General features: G+C 43.1%; 1 protein-coding gene across 4 annotated transcripts in view; it reads right to left on the minus strand.

The window, feature by feature from the left end:
• sbno2b (strawberry notch homolog 2b) overlaps window positions 1-22,774 on the minus strand; it is a 72,420-nt gene that overhangs the window by 43,872 nt on the left and 5,774 nt on the right. For 3 of the 4 annotated variants that reach the window (XM_015365580.2, XM_069186108.1, XM_015365579.2), the window contains 3 exons: window positions 9,126-9,339; window positions 6,848-6,933; window positions 563-662 (listed from right to left, as the gene is read on the minus strand). In XM_015365580.2, the coding sequence (XP_015221066.2) occupies window positions 563-662; window positions 6,848-6,933; window positions 9,126-9,242 (303 nt within the window). In that variant the 5' untranslated portion in view covers window positions 9,243-9,339. Of the gene's footprint in view, window positions 1-562; window positions 663-2,043; window positions 2,149-6,847; window positions 6,934-9,125; window positions 9,340-22,774 lie in introns of those variants that run through there. The other variant, XM_015365581.2, reaches the window with a different exon arrangement.

Raw genomic sequence — 22,774 nt, forward strand, 5'->3', positions numbered from 1 at the left:
CACCACAGACACACACACACAACACAACACAACACAACACGTTTCTGGCCCTGGAGACCTGAAATCTCTAAACAAACGCCAATATCAAGAAATCCTGTGCCTCTACAGCAACAAAAACACTCAAGACAATTCCCTAAGATTTTCAAGCATGGGACAATTAATAAAAGCCCAATGTCAAAGGCTCTACACGATACTACATGGTATGGCATGTAAACGTTTTGCCCATGTGACACGCTGACAAAGCCTCTCATTGGACCAACAGTAATGCGTTCACATCCCACTAGGTCCTTTAAAATAGCATTTCCCAGTAATGTTTTTTATAAACTGTGTATAAATGCAGACAACCTCATAATAACAACAGCACACTGGATTTTTTACCAGCTGGATTTACACTGGATCTTTGATCCCTAGGCTCCAGCTCCCCTACAACCCTGTATAAGATAAAGCTGTTAGAAAACAGATGCATCTAAAATCGCTTCCTGCTTATTTATTTTTCTACATTAATGCATCTCACATCTGAAGAACATTAAATGTATCCCTTGGGAAAAAGACCAGTCTTTACCTGAGGAAGTTCTCCATTTCTGGGAAGGTGAAGGTTTAATAAGTCTATGTCCGAGAAAGAATGACAATTGAACATTTGCATATCTGAAGTGGTGTATTGCCTGCAAGAGAAAAGAACAGGGACAGTAAAGTCAGTTACAAACATTGAGTTCCAAAAACAGCACAGACATAAAATATTGAGAATTCATGTAGCTGAAAATATTTCTATAATGGGAATTTTGAAGACATTTTTCATCTCATGTTTTGTCATTTTTATTCGGGGAGAGAGACACCCCCGAACATAAGAACCTCACACAACTAAGGCAGGCGGAGTTCACGCCATGTTTCAGCGTTTCTCTCATCGTGTCCAAATCCAAAATCCAAAGTAAATACTGACTCATGAACCGCACACAGAGGTAGCACAGCTTGAAAGTAGCACATCTTTAAGCAAAGGTTAACGCATTCTTGTAAAGCTCTTGAGTTCTTGCAAGAGAGCACAAGGTGCCACAGTGTATGAGGTTCAGTCCTTCCATGGACGGGATTTAGAACTGAACTGAAGATACTTAATGAAGGCACAGATTCTATCCTTAGACACTTGCTCTATTATTGTCGGAACAACATGCAGAAACTTCCTCGTTACTGCCTGTCAACACTACAGATTCAGTTTGAACCCTGCCCTGTATAACGTCTGCAACAAAGTGAAAGATTTTCTGGTTTCCCTGTAGTTTTTTCACAACCCACTCACACTTACAGTAGTAACGAAAAACCAATACTATACAATTTGCCCAAACTGAGTTCTCACAGCATGATGAACAGGAGGCACTTCTTTACCCAAAGGTTTGTAGGAGTGTGGAGCAAGCTACTTAGCCTTGTAGTTGAAGTTATCCTGGATCCCTTCAGGAAAAAGATGAGATCCTCAAACCAATTAGCTACTATCAAACAAGCTATACGAACCATATGCCCTTGTCTCATTCATAATTCCTATGCTCTACGTTTTTGCACATTAAAACACAAACCAGAGCTCACCCAGGAGACTACAAACCTGGAACCAGCTCCCAGATTCAGAAACTCTTCATCTGAAAAATTCCGTTTCTAACAAGTGAAAGAAATGACTTCAGACTTGCGATATCATGTAACTGAAACAGCTAGTTTGCCTAAAGGAGATGACAAACAGAGGTTTGCCAAAGCACTGGTTATATACGTCTAGGGCAAGTGATGACATTTTTGACACTCAATTACAGAGAACTGACGACTATTACTTAAAATGTAAATACTAATGAATAAACATATCCTGCGGTAACCAACAAGTTACCATGTATAGTAAAATCTTTTCTATGTAGTGATCTGAATGGATTTTTCGCCATTAACAAACGCGTTCAAAGCACATTCTAATCTTCACAGCTTGTTTTCTTTAAACGGGAGTATCCTGAACAACAGAAACAGGATATTTTTAGCTTAAATAACACCGCATTCCGTCTTATTCATACAAAAAGAGCTGCCAACCTTTCGTCCTTGCTCAGCGGTAATATTCCACAGGACTGGAATGTCTCAGACTTGATCGTGCCCATCATTGTTCCTCTGCCACTCCTGACCAAAGTGAACTAAGGGATCTCAGCTCTCAAACACTTCTCGGTATAACCATATGATCTCATAAAAAAACAGCTTTCAGTTTTGTCTTTATCTCAGGACAGAATCACTTCCTTGTGGAAAAACACCACACTTTTACATTACACTTTACATGTCCTCCTGTGTCTTTCAGAGAATAATCAACTTACACCCTTTTCGAGTACCTTTTTAATTCACTTAAAACAAAAAGAGAGGTAAATTGGAGATATAAGCAGTGTTTTTATAGAGGCCAGCATGTCTTTGTTCGGGGTTGTTGGGCATTTGTACTTTTAGTTTCGTTTTGAGTCAAAAACACAACTGGCTAACTAGAGTTCAGATAAAGAAAAAAACATCTTTCACCTACAGAACGAAAGAAAATACATAAAAAACACACCCTGGATTCTGGGATTTGTGTTGGGTGTCAGGAATTCTGAAACATGAGATGCACCCAATGAGACCAACAGGAAGCCTGCAGCTTGGTCAATTTTGTGAGGAATTTCATTTCTAATTTAAAGCTTAATAAAACTTGGAAAGTGGACACTAACACAGAATGAGATTCTTCAACACCCAGAGAATGGGGGGCCTGTATGTCAGAGGTGAACCTGGACAAACAGATGCTCAATCACTGTGATGGGGATTTTCATACCGCTAACAATCGTATTATCACAGCACAGCATTTAACAGATCATCATTTAAAGATGGTACCAGGTCAGCTGAGAGAGCAGTACCAAACTTTCCAAGTTCAGACCGTTTGTAACTGAATCCCCCCCACCCCAAACGAAGGCAGGAATGTCTTGTGTGCACGCCGGGAATTTGTTGCAGTCACGCTTTCCTGCCGGATCCATGAGCTCGTTCGACAAGGCCGACGCCGTTTCAGAGAGAGACGAGAGAGCTGGTTTCTGACGTAAAGCGATCAGATCGCTTCTGCTGACGGGAGGATATGGTTGGAGGTCGCACGCACGGTAAACACTCGCACCACGGGGAAGAAAAGCAACAACACCTCCACTCTTAACACGGAAGGCACGCCATCATGCACACAGTGTGGTCAAGCGTCTCTTCACACAGCCAAAGTGCACTCACGTCTCAACCCCGAGACTGTGCTTCTGTTCCTCTACCTGACTCAAACTGTGCTCTACAGACTCAAACTGTGCTCTTCACACTGTCCAAGCATTAGAAAAATAAGGGCAGAACTATTTAATTCACTAAAACATTAACATTTATCTTGGTTTTACATGACTGGTTCAGGCCTGGCCTAGGTTTAACCAATTCTTTGGTGCAGGAGGGGTGCAGGCGGGGGATGTGGTCTATGATGTCTTCCTGTGTTTTCCTATCAAAGCTGTCCTTTGAAATAAAAAGAGAGACCATTAAGCCTCTCTCCTTTAAAAGAAAGCAAGTCTCCTGTCAAGCCCTCATCCAGCCACGCCACCAACGGAGATAAAAAACTACCCTCAAGTCTAGAACAACTGTCTGGGTAAAACCTTGCTGTAGCTGCTGCTGCTCCAGCTTTGGAAATGATTATTTTGCAAGTGAGCAAAGAAAAAAAATAATAAACAGTGCTCAACACTGGCGGTGCGGTCTGGCGACAGCAAGCTTTTCATTCCCTGAGATGAAACCCCTGGTTAGGGTCTTTGGCTTCACCACAGGAGACAGAGGCACTCAAATCATGCACAGAAATAAAATTTTAGCATGAGATGAAAAGGCTAGAGATTGTGAGGGGCTGATGCGATTAAGAGACAAATTCCTGGAATAGAGCTTTTGTTCCCTAGGGATTGCAGGAGATGGGAATGGACAATTTTACTTAAAAACACGTGACATAACACTACGATTCCTTTTCCCCTCATCCGATTCAATACAACGTATTGACCGAACTATGGATTCGCTTTCTGCTTGCCAGGCACAGTTAACAACCGATCCATCACTCGATCTTCAGGAGTTCGGGAAGAAAGCGGGCGTTGTAGGCCAGCCCTTCCACCCCGGGTGCCTTACGATGCGCACGTGGACAAGTTGGACGCCCAGATCCAAAACCCTGTGAAAGCACCAGCTCCCCGCGACAAAGAGAGAAAAGGAGAAGAAGATGTGGCAAAATCGCACTGATAACAGGGGGGCACAGAGGCAGAAGATGCCGAGAGGAAGAGATGTCTGGGGGGCGTGCGAAAGTGAGACAGGAGTAGCTTAACATGCACACCTTTCATACAACACCATAAACAACGAGCAAGCGTTTAAAGCTACTAGTTTGCAGTTTCAGATTCTAAATCAAAAGTAGAGGCCTGAATTTTTCATTGCTGGAAATGTGGGGTAATGTTGAAACCAAAAGCATTAAATCATGCTTACTGCATTATATGGTACTTCAAAAGCAAAAGTGGTAGAGCTCTTGAGTTCTCTCGTGCACAGACCCAGACTATGACTCTTGTGCATACATACTAATATGATATGTACAGCAGGACGAGCCTTTTTCGGCGAACTCTATTAATAATTAAATTATATTCCAGAGATCCACACCAGCTGGCACAACTTGACACTATCATGTAGAATACTCACTAGCTTCATGGGATCTTTTCTTATGATGCTGGCAAACATTTCATTTTTTAAGTGTCACTGGGATTTAAGGCAGGAAATGCCCGATAGCTTTTCAAAACGGTGTTTTACGGAACAGTAGACTGAAAAATCGACTGCCGTATACACATCACAGAGCCCGTTACTGCTCTAAGGAAAAAAAACTCATCTTTCTCTGGGATCTCAAATCCCCAAAACAGTATCTATGAAGATGGAAATGGAATCAAGAGACATCGGGAAAGTTTAAGAGAAGCTGTAAGCATCATATTTTCAGATTACTAGAAATTATATCTCTGAATAAAGTAATACATGAGGGAACAAGCCCACAACTCCAGGAGCCTTTACATTTTCGTCCAGGAAATGTAACAGAGGCTACAATGACTGTAACAACACATCTTACTGCTGTACATTTTACAACTGTAAAAAATACTGGCAAAAGGCTGCAAAGACAAGGGTGGCTTATCTCTGCTGCCAGTGTTTTGCAAGTTCACGTCTGTTTTAGCTACTTTATCAGACCAGCACTAAGAAGTCAGTTTTAAGGAGTTACAAACGAGAGGAGGTCCATCAGCCCATTTATAATAATAATAATAATAATAATAATAATAATAATAATTGCTCACACTTATATAGCGCTTTTCTGGACACTCCACTCAAAGCGCTTTACAGGTAATGGGGACTCCCCTCCAGCACCACCAATGTGCAGCATCCATCCACATTTAGGCCAATTTGTAGTTTCTAGCTAGCTGATCACATGGAGCCGTTTCTTTCTACAGCACAGCTGGGTAGCTTGTTCCAGCCTCCCACAAGCCTTTTGTGTAAAGATGTGCCTGCTGTCCTTGGTTTTAAATGTATTTCCATGTAGTCTCCACTTTTGTGCTGTGGTACAGTTTATTAGGAAGAAGTCCACATAGAATATATAGGAAATACTTTCGTACACTTTAGATTTTAAACCGGGTAAATGATGCACAGCTTAGAACTGTGCATGAGATAACCAGCTGAAGACTTCTGCAAAAGTTTTTTTTCTGGAAATTATGTTCAATAAAGATGTACAGAGGAAAACTAGCTTCCTTCCAATTATGATTACTGCAGATATCTATGACGGCTGCAAGGACTCAATTGCATGATTATGCCAGTCCAGAAAGCCCACTGTAGCTGTCTATCAGTCCCACATCTTCAGATCTCCATGGCTAACAAACAAAATAAAGCATGAAAGACACCTCTATATCTTTTCAGGAAGGACAGCTAATCAAAGAGTGCTTGTTTCCTTCCATCTATTTTCCAATCACTTTATCCAATACAGGGTAGAGGGGGAACAGGAGCCTATCCCAGCAAGCAACGGGTGCAAGGCAGGATACACCCTGGACAGGATGTCAGTCCATCGCAGGACACACAGACATGCACACACTCACACCAAGGCCAGTCTTCCCAGAAGCCAATTAATCCCCCAAGCATGTCTTTGGACTGTGGGAGGAAACCAGAGTGCACTGCGAAAATGGTGATAACTACTGCGCCACCATGTCACCCAAAAGAGTTTTTCCCTGGCAGCTAGAATTCAGCACTATCTTGTATTTGCTCTGCGTGTCTCTTCTCAGTGTGTACACACACCTCAACAAGACCCTCTTTAACCTCTGCCAGAACCAGTTTTAGATTAATTACAAGGACAGATCTCTTTTAGGAAGCGGCTGTCAGCTTTCAGCTTTTATTCCTTCCAAAACGATGCAGCTTAAAAAGTCTCCCATTCTGACAAAAGAAAACGTGCAACAGTGAGACTGTCTCGGACAATTTTCAACCTTGCAGGAAACGCATTTCTGCTCTGTTGTAATGCTCTATACTTCAACAGAGGCCTTTTTAAAGCAAATGCTTAACTAATACTCTGTGAACCTATTAAGTAATCCTTAATCAATCTCCCTGTTGCTTCTCTGCATTTTAGGGCTGAATTTAAAAACGCCACCAGCTTACAGCTAGAACACGGCAATCATTAAGGCAAGATACAACTAGAAAAATATCAGAGCTTGATTTCTCAAGGTTTCTTTTTTAAAAAAAAAGAAATTAACATCATTAATTGCAGATTCAAGTAAGAATGAACAGAAATAAAGAAAACAAGTGACCCAAAATATAACCATTCTTTCTGGGACAATTGTGTACTTACTGGTTTCCAGGTTGCATAGAATAGTGCAAGTTATATGGAGATGCATGTGAGAATGATGGCCACGAACTGGGAGGATACATTTGGCTCTGAAAGAGAACAGAAAATAAATTGAAAAGGCAGAAGGAGTCCCTTAAAAAAAAAATCCTGATGCACCCAGAAGGAAAGTGACTGTTAAACACTGTGATCCCAAAAGTTACTGGTGTCAGCACTTGTTTTGTACGTGAACCTGAATATAAAACACCAAGATCTATAAGCTTAAGATTCCTGACTGAAATGACTCTGCAGAAAACAGTGATAGCCCCCTGCATAGGAGTACAGAATGTCATTGCATTGGCATTCCATTATTGACAGCCATTCTTTAAGGGATGCATATTCTGCTTTGGCATGATATCACTATCTAGTTTGGGTGGGACAAAACTGATTAGGCTACAGACTGTCTGACTCATCCCAAAAGTCAGCCATAAACCACAGAATAATTTTTTTTAAAGATAATAATCCAGGATGAAAGGACAGGGAAGGAACAGGATTCCCAGACTGACAGCGTTCTCCCTTTTTCCCCTGCATTCCATTCCCAGCCCTGTGCCGGTGTGGTGACCCCCAGTGGTTTTTACAGTGCATACAGTACTTTACCACCGCAGAGTTTCAGGAAGAAAAAACAGCTGACAGCAGATTCAGGGTTGCCACTGAACTTTCAGCCAGGCCAAGGCACACAGCGCTAGATTACAAGATGAAAAGGCTGTGCCGTGGTAACCAGGCCATAGTTAACCTCTGAGTCATTAAACACGCTCAGCAGGAGAGATTCTATCTCCCGGCCGGCGCTGCGCTGCTGTGCCACCGTGCCTGTCACCAGTCTGAGACAAAGAAAGGATATCATAAAATTAGGCAATGCCAAATAAATAGTAAACCAAATTATCCCCACCCCAGCACCCCACCTGCACTTGCGAGATGTGCAGAAAGTTGGCAGGGTGATTGGAAATGCAGTTCAACACTTGACAGTTTTTATCCACACTCTAAAGCTCTTAGAAAAGGTGCTTTTTTAAAATCAATGATAGCGTTTTGCCATTAATTTTCTTTGTAAGTGTTGCACGTAGACTCACTTCTTTAAAACTAAGTTTGATTTGTTTGTGCAACTGGGAAAACCTGCCAACTGACAGGACGTGAAATTAACGACGATTGTGCGACGAGTGATTGGCATTCTGTGCCAGCAGCCTCACTGCACAGCAGGGGAGGTGGGGAACTGAGCGAATTAAGGGGGAGCTTCAGAGAAGCCAGTTCGCACGAGGATAGATCGGAAGGTAGCTGGACACTGTTGTTAACAGGTCTACTGTTCCACAAAGCGCCGAGGGATTTTTAATGACCAAAGCAGTCAAGACCTCAGTTTAAGGCCTCATCATAAGAATGGTACTTCTTAAGGCACAGTGGGTGGCTGCTTTTTTTCGTATAGTGTTCCCGTCGCTATACTGGGGCATTAATACCTACACAGAACGCAGGGTGAGCGCCCCCAGCTGGTCCCACTAACACCTCTTCTAACAGCAGCCTTAGTGTTTCCCAGCAGGTCTCCCATCCAGGTACTGACCAGGCTCACACCTGCTGAGCTTCAGTGGGCTGCCAGTTGCAGGGTGACATGGCTCCTGGCAGCCATGTATTTAGGATGGTTCACTACGATTTTCCAGCACCCCGACAAATAAAAATATTCCAATAAGATGAGAAACATGAAACAGACAGGGAAGCTACCGCAACGTCAAAGCCCCAGGATGAACAACAGAGCACTGCGGCCTGTCCAACACTAAAAAAAAACCTTCCCCTCCTAGTTTTTACCCACATTCAGCCTACAGGGTAACCTTTTAGATTTGGTATGCGATTTAAATAGCAGACAAAAAAAAAAATAATTAGTAAAAAGCCAAAAGAAAGGTCACACAAAGTCCATCTTGAAGAGTTATAACTGAGGAAGTATTTTGGAAAATTACAGTTGACATCCAGGTTTAACCAGACATTCGCCTGAAACAGGAAGCACCTACAAAACCGCTCTCAATAGGCACATTTGGTATTGTTCTTAAGAGGACTAACAAATAACAGCTTGTGTGTGTTTTTTATTTACTTACCCGTGTGGTTTTAAACCGTTAAAAAAAAACGGAAGCATTCATACACCGTCACGGCATATTAGTACAGACAGAATCTCATTTAAAGTAAAAATATACAGGTCTAAATCTAAAATATACAGGAAGATGCCAAATATATGGGGCTGGTGGCAAGCAGCCCTGGGAAGATGGTGCCCTACCTCCATCGCGGGGTGGGGCATTGGGGCTGTTGGCAAGCTGTACATGGTGCTGTCGTGCTGGGGACCCTCTGGGTGCAGGTAGTTCTCCCCGTCCATGACAGGATGTGTGGAGAGCATGGGTATCAGGCACCTGTCCGACACATAGCGGCTGACCCACGCTGCTTGCCAAATAGGACACTGGAGCCTCCTACTGGCGCGTCTCTTCGCCCATATCCTGAAACAGGAGACCAAGCAGAGAGATGCTGGTGTGATCTTTTAACTCCTCTTGGCAGCGAACATCCTGTCTCCTGCTTTTGTTCACGGCCTAATATGATGAATGGCCGTTGCACACAGCCATGACGCTGTGCGTTATAGCGTTACACAGACCACGTCTAGCGATGTTATGCCCATTGATGTGTAGCCCAACTGATGCACTGTGGCAAGGTAATGAAAAACAAAAATAATGATGACAAATGTGGCATCTAAGCTCATTTCAGATATGTGCAATAGGATTTTTTTAAATGCTAAGACACTATGCAGTATTTTGCAGGCTAATAAGTAGCCCAGGCAAAACAAAACTCTTAATGCTCTACATCTGTACAGCTTAATATCTGGTAATAGTACAAATATTAATCAATAATCAATATTAAAGACTTGATATGAAACTTGCATAATGTTACCCATCTGTTTCCTATCTGCTTAATCCGACACAGGATTGCAGGGGCGCCAGAGCCTATCCCGGCAAGCAATCGGCACAAGGCAGGATAACCCTTGGACAGGACACCAGTCAATCACAGGGCAGACACAGACACACACACCAGGGCAAATTTTCCCAGACGCCAATCGACCTACCTACACGTCTTTGCACTGAGGGAGGAAAGCAGAGCACCTGGAGGAAACCCACATGAAGAACATACAACTTCCACGCAGACAGCCCCCCAAGGTCTGAAATTGAACCCAGGGGGCCCCCGCGCTGCGAGGTAGCTAGGCTAACCGCTGCCCCATCGTGCCACCCGCCCCCCACAGTTGTAATCTTTTCTATTACAACTTGCTTCCACAAAAGAAAATAAACATGTCCAGGGAGCCAAGAGCTGCTAGAAAAGAGGGAACCAGACAAGTTCCTGCACACTTTGGAATTCGTTCTGCTGCTGCCACTATTAGTAACATCATCACTATAGACGGCTGGCCATGCATGACACTGACAGCCTGTAGTGAAGACTTCAAAGTTCAGAGGTGGGGGAGAGGGGTCGGGCCCAGCAGAAGAAATAAAAGGGGTAGAAATTGCACCTGCGCTGACAGGGAAGCAAAGGTTGGCATTAACGAACTTCTCTGCTCTTCTGATGAACTCGAATCACATGGTGTTCTCCACCGAGCAGTTCTTCATCTGATCACACCGTTTAACGCATGAAATCCAATGCCATTCGAAGTTCAGGGCCAAAATTTAACAATCCCTGTAACGGATGCAAGGCAAAACTTGATATCCAGCTGCATTCAAGAAGAATGACAAATGCAGAGGACCTATTTAAAGAACAAAGTGGGTGAATATGATCTGCAAATTAGTCCTTCCCATGACAAAGTCAAATTCATCTCCCAAGCAATAACACTTCCCTACATTACAGTTTACAGCAGTGTTACACTGTAGTTCCTCCAAATGCTATCAGTCTTGAAATTGCTTGTAATTTTCGTTTGTACTTCCTTCCAGGCACATACGGTCTCCTCAGTTAACAGCAGAGAAAATTAAACCCAAAAGACATATGGCGCAATTACAAAATTTAACCAGGGACATAATTAATCTGACAGAAGCAAGTGAAGCTACTTTGCTCAAATGCAATACTGAACTGCGCTTGTATAATTAGCCTTAACTTTGGATTCTACTTGACTTCTAGCCTATGTGGCAGGAAAAGCCACATGTGCTAGCCTATAAATAACATACAGAAAGCAATAATAATAAGTTGCTTAAAGGCACCTACAGTTGCTTCAACAGCTGCCAGTTATTTCAACAATCTGAGGAGCATTCTTCTAAAACACAGCCAAGGGTTTTTATCCAGAGCGTTTAAGAAAACAAGGGTAGAGCAGAGGGTGTATCTTGGTTAGACAGAATAAGCAATAACCTCCCACAAGCTGACTGAGACAAGAATTCCCGTAACAAATCACCAGTTGTAGGGAACAGAGCACAGGCGCACTCCCAGCCAATAATCTCAATAACCCTGGAGTGCAGTTTTACTCATCACTCAACTCTGCTGCCTCACAACCAGCTTTTTGAAGGCCGTAGCTGGGGCCTGGTGCTATATTCTACTGGAATACAGTCTGAGTACACCTTATTACTACTTGAGGAATAAAATAAAATGCCAAAAAGGACAATCAATTACTACAGTCGATTACTACAGCCCATTTTGTATTTTTCTTTGGAAGTGTTAATGATCTCAGATCAATTGCAAGTTCATTAGTAAGAACAACAAAAACACAGAAAGCCATCTTTGGGTTTCTTTTCCGCAGACCTGCAACAGATGAGCAACATCAGGCTTTCCCTCAGTGACAATAAAAACTGCCAATGTGGGAATTGGTTTAGGAGCACAGCATCACGCCATGAGAATGCCTGCGTGGGCGTTTATCAATGCTTTATAGTGTTTATTCCATTCACCCACAGTCATTCAACTCACTCGCTACTGACACCCTCTGATTCAGAACGCCTCTACCACCCCCCCCCGCCCACCCACCTGCCTGCCTCTGTCCCATCCGAGAACTCCAGCGAGGGCTTCCCGACAAGACGCACACTGCAGCCATCATCTCTCACCTCCACATTCGTACTGCACCCTAAGTAGCTCTTAGTACAAAAAAAAGGAACTCAGGGAAGTGTCACTCCAGGCTTTCAGATCGTGCACAAGCAATCAATATTTTGCAATGATAATTATTTGGCTTAGAAACTTCATCTTCCTGTAAGTGTCATTAACACTGCCAGGAAACCGAGGGGGGGGGGGAAAGACTTCACAGAGTATTCAAAACAGTAAACACTTTGCTGTACAGGACAACTACATAACGGGTTAGAAGCAATTGTGTTTCACTCCTCCCTCCTATTCTGAAAAGACATACTACTATGGCCTCTTTAATGATAAGTACTAAACACTTGTAGAGAGCAAAGTTCAAGCATTTTACAGTTCAAATGAAGGTTAGAAACTGCGTGAGGGATTTGATTTTTAGAAATGCCTTAACTTTTAATATGGTCTACAATAAAAAAAAAATTATAGGTCTAAAGCATCCGTTTAGCTTCAGCATCACGCAAAACAGATCGGTCCCTAAAAAGCTTTCAATTCTGCCAGTAAAAGATGTTAACTTGTGTGGCATGTAAGCCGCAGGAGATCTTTTTCAAACAAACCCTGTTTCTTTGCTCACTGGAGCGTCAGCTCATCAGATATAAACCAGAGCCGGAGCTGTGGCGCTCGGCCTGTGCCCTGGCCTCACGCAACTCCGTTCTCTGGGTCTGTCACTCATTTCATTTCACAAGGAAGCTCGCCTCTTCCAGCACTACTGCCTGCTACCCACATCAAGGCCCTTCGCAGGCTGATACACAAATCAGGGCTTACAGGCATGTTTTTTTAATTGTACACGAATCCAGTACCACTGTCTACCCCCCCCACCCACACACGCAAATCAGACAAAGGTGATCCTGCATTTTAAATCTTCTGTGCTTTTCTTATAAAATGGGGTGGGGGATAATCTTAGTATCCAAATCAAACAGGAAAAAAAAAGCATGAAGGAGTCTGAGACAGAGGGGATTTTTCTTAGGCGATATTTTGGAAATGAGCTTCCTCTCCACCGATAAATCCCACACTGCTGAAGGCGAGTGAGCTGATCCTGATCCTCTCTCACAGTCGTGGTTATTAATAATTCTCTCACCTAATCCTAGTTTTTTTTAAATACTGTATATAAATTAGATTCTTTCCAGCCTCCATGTGGGTCTTCCAGTAAAACCCTCCCCCCCCCCTCCCAAGTGCACTGTGAATCCTGAAGTATGCTGGCTCATTCCCAGGAAGGAATCAAAGCCCGGGCGCAATTTGGGCACAGGTCTCTGGTCACTGGCACGCACCACAGAGCCGTCCGAGAAAAGGCTGGGCTTGCAGCAACCTTGAACAGGGATTTCTCGGCCTAATGAGGGCGCTCTGTGGACAGAGGAAGGCATTGGGGACAGGCAGCTCTGCTTCCCAAAGCTTGGTTTTTCTGGATCAGGGAGCTGACCCCCCTGTTCTTATTCAGCACATGGCACCGAGACCATTCTGAATCCCAGTTCTGAAAGAAACTTTCAAAGAAACATTTCTTCATTAAAAAGAAATGTCCAGGATTCTTTCCCTATAAAAAACTCACAAATCACTTTAACTTAACAACTGCGCTGGGTACCGCACCTGGCCTGCCAGTGATGGAATGGAGCGGTAGTGTCAGGGAGAACTCTTTAAGTAATTCTTCCAGCACCAGTTGATGGAAAGGTACAATTCTTCAATGAGAGCCTCATCCTGTGAGTAATTTGTCCCTCAGGGTAGTGTCCTATAACCTGGAGGTTATAGTGTAGAACTATAGTTAGAACTGTAGTTCGGCAACAGAAGATTTCAGAATAGAAGGCGATGTGTTTTCTGCCCTGATCCGCGTGGGTCATGAGGGATCCACAGTCCTGCAGGGCCAGTGGGTCTCAAGGTTTCAGTCCAGGCGGATCCAAAATGACCTCAATAGGTTCACAATAATAGTATTTATATTATAAGGGAAAAGGTAAAAGTTCTTTCCACGATAAAAAGGAGAGAAAAGAAACAAACAACGTTTTGGCTGTGGAGCCTTCTTTAGGGTCATCACTAAGCAACCTCTCCCAGCAGGTCAGGAGCTGGTGCTTTAAAGAGAATTTGCAGACAAGCGGGCCCAGAGCCACACACACGGGGGGCCCCTCCAGAGCCACACACGGGGGGCCCCTGGGCTAAAGCCTTCCCCATGTTGCCAATCCCGCTGAAGAAGGCCGGACGACAGGCTGCGCACGCTCGGCTGCGTCATCGCGTGGTGGCATGCCAGAAGAAGCACATGGAAATCACCGAGGGAAGTGCAACTCCTCGATCTGCTTAGAGCCAGCCAGACACCAAGAAGGCTGATCACGGCAGCCAGAGGGAGGAAATAACAGCCTTCTTTCATGGAGCCACATCAAATTCTCTCTCGCAAAAAAAAAACTCCACGCGGCCGCTGCCAGAAATTCTTCCAGTACATTCCTCGATCGCTGTTTCCTCACAGAGCAGCTTTAGTTTAATATGACAACAGAGCTCTAGGAATCTCTTTACAGTCTTCGCTGTCACATGTGTAAGTCCGCACTTATTTCAAAGCCAAAGGTTATAGCACTAATCCATCTTACTGTGGAGAAAATCCTTTTAACAGCCAGCTCTACTCCATCTCCATTAAAGTAATTGTACAATCCCATCAGCTGCAATGCTGTGTACTGTAGGTACTCTCTGCATAACACACACACAAACTGGATAAATATTGTAGTATAAATACTGCACAGATGCAGACAGGTAATTATCCTCAATCAATTATTTCACTAATGCACCTTAACTACTGCAACAGTTCAATAAAGTCAACATTCAGCAGCATGATCTCCAACTATGTAATGAAGAAAAGCCCAGGCACACCACACCTGTTTTTTTTCTGCCCATTTACACATATATTATAGGTACATCAGGTCTTTGCCTCTGTGTTAGGATTTTCTGATTCTGATAAAAACCTCAAGATATGCTAGTGCAGCTAAGTGCAAAAGTCAATGAGAAAAACCTGTAAACAAAATCAGAGCAACTGATACTATTTAAAAAATGAACTTCTAAAAACTCTTCAAATGTTCAAATGGAACTTGTTCCTTAATAGTATATATATACACACAAAATGAAAGAAAAAAATTAGTAATGTTAAATGCTGTCTTACAGCCTTGTTAAGATGGCAAATAACGGAAATCATCAACTCGCAAAAAATGAATAGATAACTTCACAGCTGAATGCTATGGTCATTCAGACATTCGGCATTATTCATCAGTAATTTCAGATTAGTTTAATTAAGTCTTCCCTTTAAAGAAATTTCACATTCTTAAACCAAAACACAAACACAGAAAGAGAGATTTAAAGAAATCTTAAACACAGATGTAATTGTTACATGCATCAATGTTAAAACCCAGACCCAGACTTCAAACAAACCCAGCAGGTATGCTTGTAAAGTCCCTGAAAGTCAGATGAAGATGACTTCAAAATAATTTTCCTTGTGGCATTTTCTTAAAAAAATGCTTTCCTCTCTCATCTCCTTTTCACGTGACTCACAGTAGTGACACTAATTCCACGAAGATCTCTGCAAGAGAATTAAACACCAAAACATAAGCCCAGTGTCTGCATTTAATTTTGAATTAAAAAAAATAGGTTTGTGTTTATCAATCAGAAAAGAGGTTCCGTTTTATTTTTCTTCAACCACTCCTGTTTGCCGCAGTTTGAAACGATGGCACTATGAACCCTTTCATGTATTTATATTTAAAGGGCACTCAGTTAAACAGCAGGGCATTTAATGGAGAAATCTGAATGAAATACTTAAGAACACATCAGCAGCATTCCTCCTAGATTTTGAAGCCAAAACGCTCCAGTCAGGAGTCCAGACCCTTTAACACTAGAAACCAGTGCTCCTCTGTTCCCCACATAACCTAAACAACCATCAAATGTTTTTAAAAACACAAAAGAGGGATAATATATATATAGTCTGTACAGAGGAAAGAATAAGAAAGCAAAGCTACAGAAAGGATCTGGACTCACTAAGGAAAATAATCCACCCTGATGAGAAGAGTGGACACAAGTAGATTAAAGAACCCTGTTAATTTCCAGAGTGATTCTGATTGTTTAATTGAAGCCCTCTGTGCCAGCCCGCTCTGTGGTTCTTATTCTGCTAATCACAATTATCTGGAAATAATTAAATACCATTTAGTGTGCATAAAACATGCCAGCAACAAGATTTAAAATGCCAAGTAAGAATATTGATCAGGTCTACATCTATTCACAATCGCTATAGGAGACAGAACTGACTTATGACTTCTTCTGCCTGTGTACATCCAAAACTACAGCTGGCAGCTACAGACAGCTGCTTTGACCTTATTAATCAAACTCATAATTTACAGCAACAGCCTCTCTTCACTCCCACCCTAGCCTGGAAATACGATCAACTGTATTTAGATGCAAGTGAACGCTGAACTGTAGAGTACATAAAGTAAGTAATTTTTTTTGTTTTTAAATTAGAATAATCTAAAGCAAGGTTTCAAAAAAATTAAATACATGTCTTTGAAGACAACAGCTCAGCAGTGTAAAATGAAATCAAGAAATCCAAACAGATCATGGGACACTTCCTGCTATTCTATGCATGATGAATGCCCAGCACTTCAGCGGAAATAATCAAACCCACTGCAGAAGAGAACTTCTGAGAAATAAGTCACAGCTCCAGAAAAAGTCCTCCTGCAAAGAAAAGCAACGGGAACTAATCTGTGAGTCAGGATCTCTGGAACCTCTTGGAATAAGCATTTTATTCTGATTTTATCACACTGTGCGCAATTCCCCCTATCTGTCTTCTCACCTCTTCTTCCAATTCAGGATGGCGGCGGAGCCAGAGCCTATCCCAGCAAGCAACGAGTGCAAGGCAGGGTACACTGTGGGCAGGACGCTGGGCGCACACAGAACAGACACGAACACACTCACACCAGGGCCAATTTTCCCAGAAGCCAATTAAACTACCAGCATGTTTTTGGACTGTGGGACAACACTGGAGCACTCAGAAGAAATTAACTACTCTAGTTTTGTCCTGCTAATTATCTGCTCACCACTGACCTAACTGGACAAATGCTGACATCTTCCCACAGCTCCTCAGGTGCAAATGTTCCAAGGAAACTTCAAGAGAAAACCTGCAGACCCACCGACCTTCCAGAACAAGGGTCAGTACAGCCCTGATTTAAACTTTGTGTAGTTTTAAAGACACTCACTTTACTTTTTCAATCTTGTATCTATTAATGCTTGGCACAGAACGACTACAAATCCAAGATTAAGATCTTCATTTAAGATATTGGTTAGTGTGGGAAAATAATTCCAAGTCGTGTTACAAAAGCAAATCACTCTGACGTATTTTCTGCTCTGTCACGGCTCTTTCTGTATCTGCAGACCAAATATTGCAAGCACTATATTGCAATATTATATTGCTATTAAAGAAACACTATATTGTTATATTGCTTTAACTATAGAAACACACACTTTACTATGCATTTGTCACATCTGTCAAAATAAAAAGATTCTTCATATATTCAAATATTTTTCACAGATGCCACTTACACAGCATGCACAGATATTTATTAGTTCATCTCCAGTAACACTCTCCAGTATGTTTAACTGCAGGTGACCCAGCAGGCAGCGCAATTAGTAAACCCATCCGTGTCTTGTGCAATTGCTGTAGAGACCCAGCCTTCACCCCAGAAGAGACCACGTGAGAGAGGATTTGACTTGTCACCCCACCAAGCCACCTCGAGGAAAAGAAAAAAAAAGCCTTGCCACATGCCACATGCACAGAGATCTCAGCCAGATTAAGGAAGATTATCCAGGGAAGACGAACTACACATGGAGACCTGCGACAGGCCAAAAAGTGATCAACTGAAGGAGAACAGGAAATCACCAGCAAGGACACCCGAGTGATTACTCTGCAAGACACATGGGTCCGAGTTGCACTCTTCTAGGCATGTTCACAAGTGAACTTTGGCCTCACTGATATTCGGTTGACATTTTATGAGGTTTCCGTTACACTAGAAACATTCTCAACACAAAGCTTACCTAGAACAATATCTGAAGCATTTCAGCAGAGAGGCTCCAAGCTTTTGTTTTTTTCTCCCATGTTCAACATCACTTACAGTACGATTGTGAACCCAATGAACGGAAGAAACTGAGGAAGACATTTCCACAAAAAAAACTGAACCACAATAGCGACAAGACCTCGGGCGACAGTGGTGGTCAAACCTGCTATACTTGAAACTTTTTAAGCACAGTAGGGAAATGCTACAGCGCTTTTTTTGTCATCAAATTTAGCATTTTTATTCCCACCCTACATACAAGGCAAAAAATAATCTGTGGGACCACAATGAAGACGGCATCAAAAACCCTACACAACACAGGAACCTTCCTAAGGCTCCCCCACTTTGGGAGAAAAATTAATTTGATAGATAAGCGACGTTTTGAGGGCTATTTGGGAGATGGGAGTGGGGGAGGGAAAGGGGGAACAATACCAACTACCAGAATGGCAAAATTAAGTTATTATGCGCACAACGAGGACTAACCTTTAATCCCAACAGTGACTTCCCTAAAGCATCTCTGCCTGGAGAGGCAAATCGAAATAAAAAATTATAGTTCTCATTTGCTTCTATTTAGCACAGTGTGATGGCGCACAGGGGTGTGGCTCGCGAGGTGTGGCTTTTTTTGTGGTTTTCATTTTTATCTTTTTCAAAGCTTCCCAGGACACCAGCCATCACTGTAGCGGGGATCAGCTGCGCATCCTGCTCCAGACCGGATAAATGGAGCACCAAGCATGGAGTTACAACAAGGAGCAGAGTCCAGGGACTCATTGATCACCCCAGCCTCTGCCCAGACAGGCTGAACCCGTCTCCTGGCTGAAGGCTTTTTTCCAGAGAGCAATGGTGGCTTATTGTCCTTGACAGGCAGTCGGAAGAGCCTTACACTGCAATGGTGAAAGGCTGCTATATTTCCCAGTCCAGGTAACTATGATTTTCCCCAGTGCGGGCTGTTTGTTTCCCAGGGCTGGAATAGCCCTTTTCTGCCACAACACAGGCCTGTTTATTTTCCCAGCATCCTGCAGGGAGAGCCCTATTTTTGCCACAGCTCAAGACTGTTCATTTGTAATTAAAAAACTTATTTTCCACTTTCCAAATCTTGTGTGTGGGGTGTGTCTGTGCTCGGGGCTATTGTGAGGACATAACAAAACAGGCAGTTTTCCCCATATCGAAGGCAGGACCACAGTTTGGCAATCAGTGCAACTTACAAAACAAGAGGGGGCATCCAGCCATTTCTTGGAGAAAGTCAAAGTCTAAGCTTCAAGTACCTTGTTCCATACTCCTAAAACCCTTTGTGTAAAGTGCCTCCTAATTACGGTTTTAAATTCACCTGCATGCAGTTTCCAGTACTACATAAGTATGCAATTGTACGTATGCATTACGTAAAAATAACTTCATAGACACCTTTCTGAACAATAAAGTTCTCCTCCAGACTGTATTTATAATAGGGAAGTTTTGGGAATAGGCTGAACAATAGCAGCAGTTAAAAACAATGTATTCTGTACGTATTAAAACATATTTTAAAGAGGCACTGTGTTATCTACATGGTTTACGTAAATAATATTATAAAACTAACACTGGATGCTTACTATGCTTTGTAGGCAGGCAATGAAATAAGATGTGCTGTGTATTTCAGTACCCAAAACAAAACACAACACTTCCAAGGAAGTAATTCTGTTCAAGTGCAATTCAGGAGAAATCTGATAGAGCTGTGCTGCGGCTACTGTACGTTGTACCACATCACATTATTATGCTGCTGTCAGTCCCGAGAGGAAAAGGCTCAGAGGTGCCTTGGCTGCAAAAAAAATGAGAAGCTCAACGACTGCAATTTGGGATTTTATGCTGAACTACGAAGTCGAGTGAATTCCGTTTATATACACACACACACAAAACAAAGAGGCACCTCGGTTTCAACTCCCTTGCTCCTGCAAACAATAAAATGAGAACATCAAAAGTCTACATTCCACTGGGACAGAAAGGAGTACAAGATTTAAAAAAAACCCTGCATGACAGTCAATTACTTCAACCAGTTCCTTGATTCCAGAACGCGACGTCGTGACTCAGTGCCAAGTAAAAGTTACGATGCAGCTAAACCCTGCCATGACTTGGCAACCAGTACAGTCTTTTTAAGATCGTGTCTGATATGGAAAAAAGAGAAACCGTTTCGCTGCGGAAAGAAACGAACGTAGCCCACCCGCTTTAAAAAGTACTGAGCATAAAGACAATCAAAGCTGAAGCTAGGTAAAGTACAGTGCAGTTTCATTCTGAATGCTCTGAAATTCTGCCTCCGCTCTGATTTCACAGAAGGCATGGTCTATACCCTCGCATTACTCGTCTGCCTCGGCCAGGACTTCACACCCTGAAAAGCCCCCCAGACCGAAAAGCTTGAGAACTGTGCAGGTCTGCTTCCAAATTATCTTATGGGAGGAGGGGTGAGGGGGTGGGCGGAGGGAGATGGAGGCCAAATATACAGGAGAATATGGGAAAGCCGGGGGCGTTTAATACTCAGCTCAGAAACAATAAGAACACCATCAACCTTGTATTTGCCTAGCCACTTAACATGCCCCTGAACAGCTGCTGCACATATAATTCTACACAAGACCCAATGAAAAAAAAAGTTTTAATTGATCAACACGTGTCGAGTCCAACAGAGGCAGCACGCACACGACGGGTATGACTCGAGATGACCTGCTTTCTCCGGAGCACGCCGGCTCAACAAAGCGACCTTTGACATTAATAGCTGTTCTGAAGAGCTGGTGCCGCTGCCGTTTTTGGATGTCCCGAAGTGATACCGCCGCTCCCCTGCGCGCGCCGGAGGAGGACGGGCTGCAGCCGGGACGAAGCGAGACCCGATAGGTGGAAAAGCCAGGCCACCCGCTCCTCGACGCCGGGCAGCAGGTTCACAGCTGCACTCACCCACGAGGGGTTTCGGCTGCAATCCTCGACAGCTTCAAGCAGAGATAAAATTAACAGGCTTTCTTAAAGAGCCGCCGTCTCTGCCTGCCCCCGTTCCACACCCACTGAACTGATCGCCTCTCGTTTCTGTGCTCATTCTGCTTTGAGCACAATCAGACCTATTTTTGACAAACTAGCAGGGCTTGTGCCTTACCTCTGCAGTGAACTATTCTTATAATAAGAAAAATGGTAATGATAACACTGTATTTTTTCATTTTTAAAAAGTGGCTAACAGCAAACAGCTTTGCCACCTCCTCTCATCATCATTCAATGGAAAACTACACATTGTTCTGGGGGGGGGTTCTGTAAAATGTGACTATTGTCATACTTGTCTGTGTAATTAGATGACTCTTGCTCATTTAAACCCATCGTGGTTGATATAGGGAATTTGTTCTTACACACTAGAGCCAGACCTCTCCGATACAGTCTCAATTGCAAAACCGTTTAAAGCAGCATTTTCGCAAATGAGCCAATTCTGGACAGATCACCTCCACTGCAACTGTGCTGTTTCCACTACAGAATTCCCCTGATAAAAACAGCAACAATCTAAAGGCAGCATATTCGACGTGCTGACAGTCTTAGAAGAAACACAGAAGAAGTCCACCATACACGCACTTTTTTCTTTTAAGTCAATGGTTTCATGCGAGTGAGCCTATGTTTAATACATGAACCATTACCTAATGAAGGCAGGCTTCCAAATGGGATAAAACACAGGGGCCAGCCCATCCCCCAACCTGTCTATGGTCTCCCCCCAACCAACATCAGCAATCAACCTAGGAGCAATAAATGAGATTTACTGTCAGAATGCAATGGACAGCAAAGAATGCATTTATGCGCAAAGAAGCATGTGTCACAGAAAATGGAAGAAGAAAGGACGAGCTGACTTGAGTGATTCTGGCTGCTGGTGTACAGTACAGTGATTACGCACGCTTGGGCTCAGACTACACTCTTCACTGCTGAGTGCTTCCTGACCAGACCAGAACAACCATACCAAGACATAACGAAAAATAAACAAAATCAGATAATCTCCATCTCAGTAATTCAAGTAGGTAGCTGCGTCAGAATGCGTAGGCTGCAAAGGAACATGTAAAATAAACCTTTACTTGTGCCTTTGCAATCTCATATCGACTGCATATGCACCCGCCCTACATTTCCCCAAAAAAGCAGCAACTCACTACACACAGGCACATATGACCATCCCTTGATTAGGTGAAGAAGTAACACCACCAATAATACTATGGGTTGAAATGCAAGGAGGTCAGACTTTGCAAATGCAAAGTGGAATTGAGCCAGGGCACTGGGGTCAACAACCCTAGTTATGAACAGTGCCATGGGATAAAGGACTCATCTCCATGGTTTAACGTCTGATCCAAGGAACAGTACCTCGTCACAGTGTCCTGGGTCATCATACACTTGCATAAGTTCTGGGGAGGGGGGAGGAGCGCCACCTACTGGTCCACCAACGTCACTTGCAGCAGCAACCTGGCTCTCCCTAGGTGTCTCTCATCCCAGTACTGACTAGGCCCAGCCATCCGAGATCTAAAGAGATCAGATCAGGCTACAGGTGGTAAAGTTGTGTTCCCCATGATAAAAAATATTCTCATCAGTATACGATAAGTAAATGTCACTCATTAAAGAAAAACAAAGTACTATTAGAGAACCACGTCATTCTGATGTACCAGAAATACACTTCACTCCTAGAGTACTAGGATGCAGATATTAATTGCGGCCGTAATTTATTTTATCAGGGGGTGTGCTCAGCTCTATCGATTGAAATCCAAGGTAAACGGTAGTGGAAATTTAAGTGAAGTGTGTGGTTTCAGTCTATTGCAGTTCACTCCAGTAGTTAACC

Source organism: Lepisosteus oculatus, chromosome 29 (assembly GCF_040954835.1).
Source record: "Lepisosteus oculatus isolate fLepOcu1 chromosome 29, fLepOcu1.hap2, whole genome shotgun sequence".
Taxonomy (NCBI): Eukaryota; Metazoa; Chordata; class Actinopteri; order Semionotiformes; family Lepisosteidae; genus Lepisosteus; species Lepisosteus oculatus.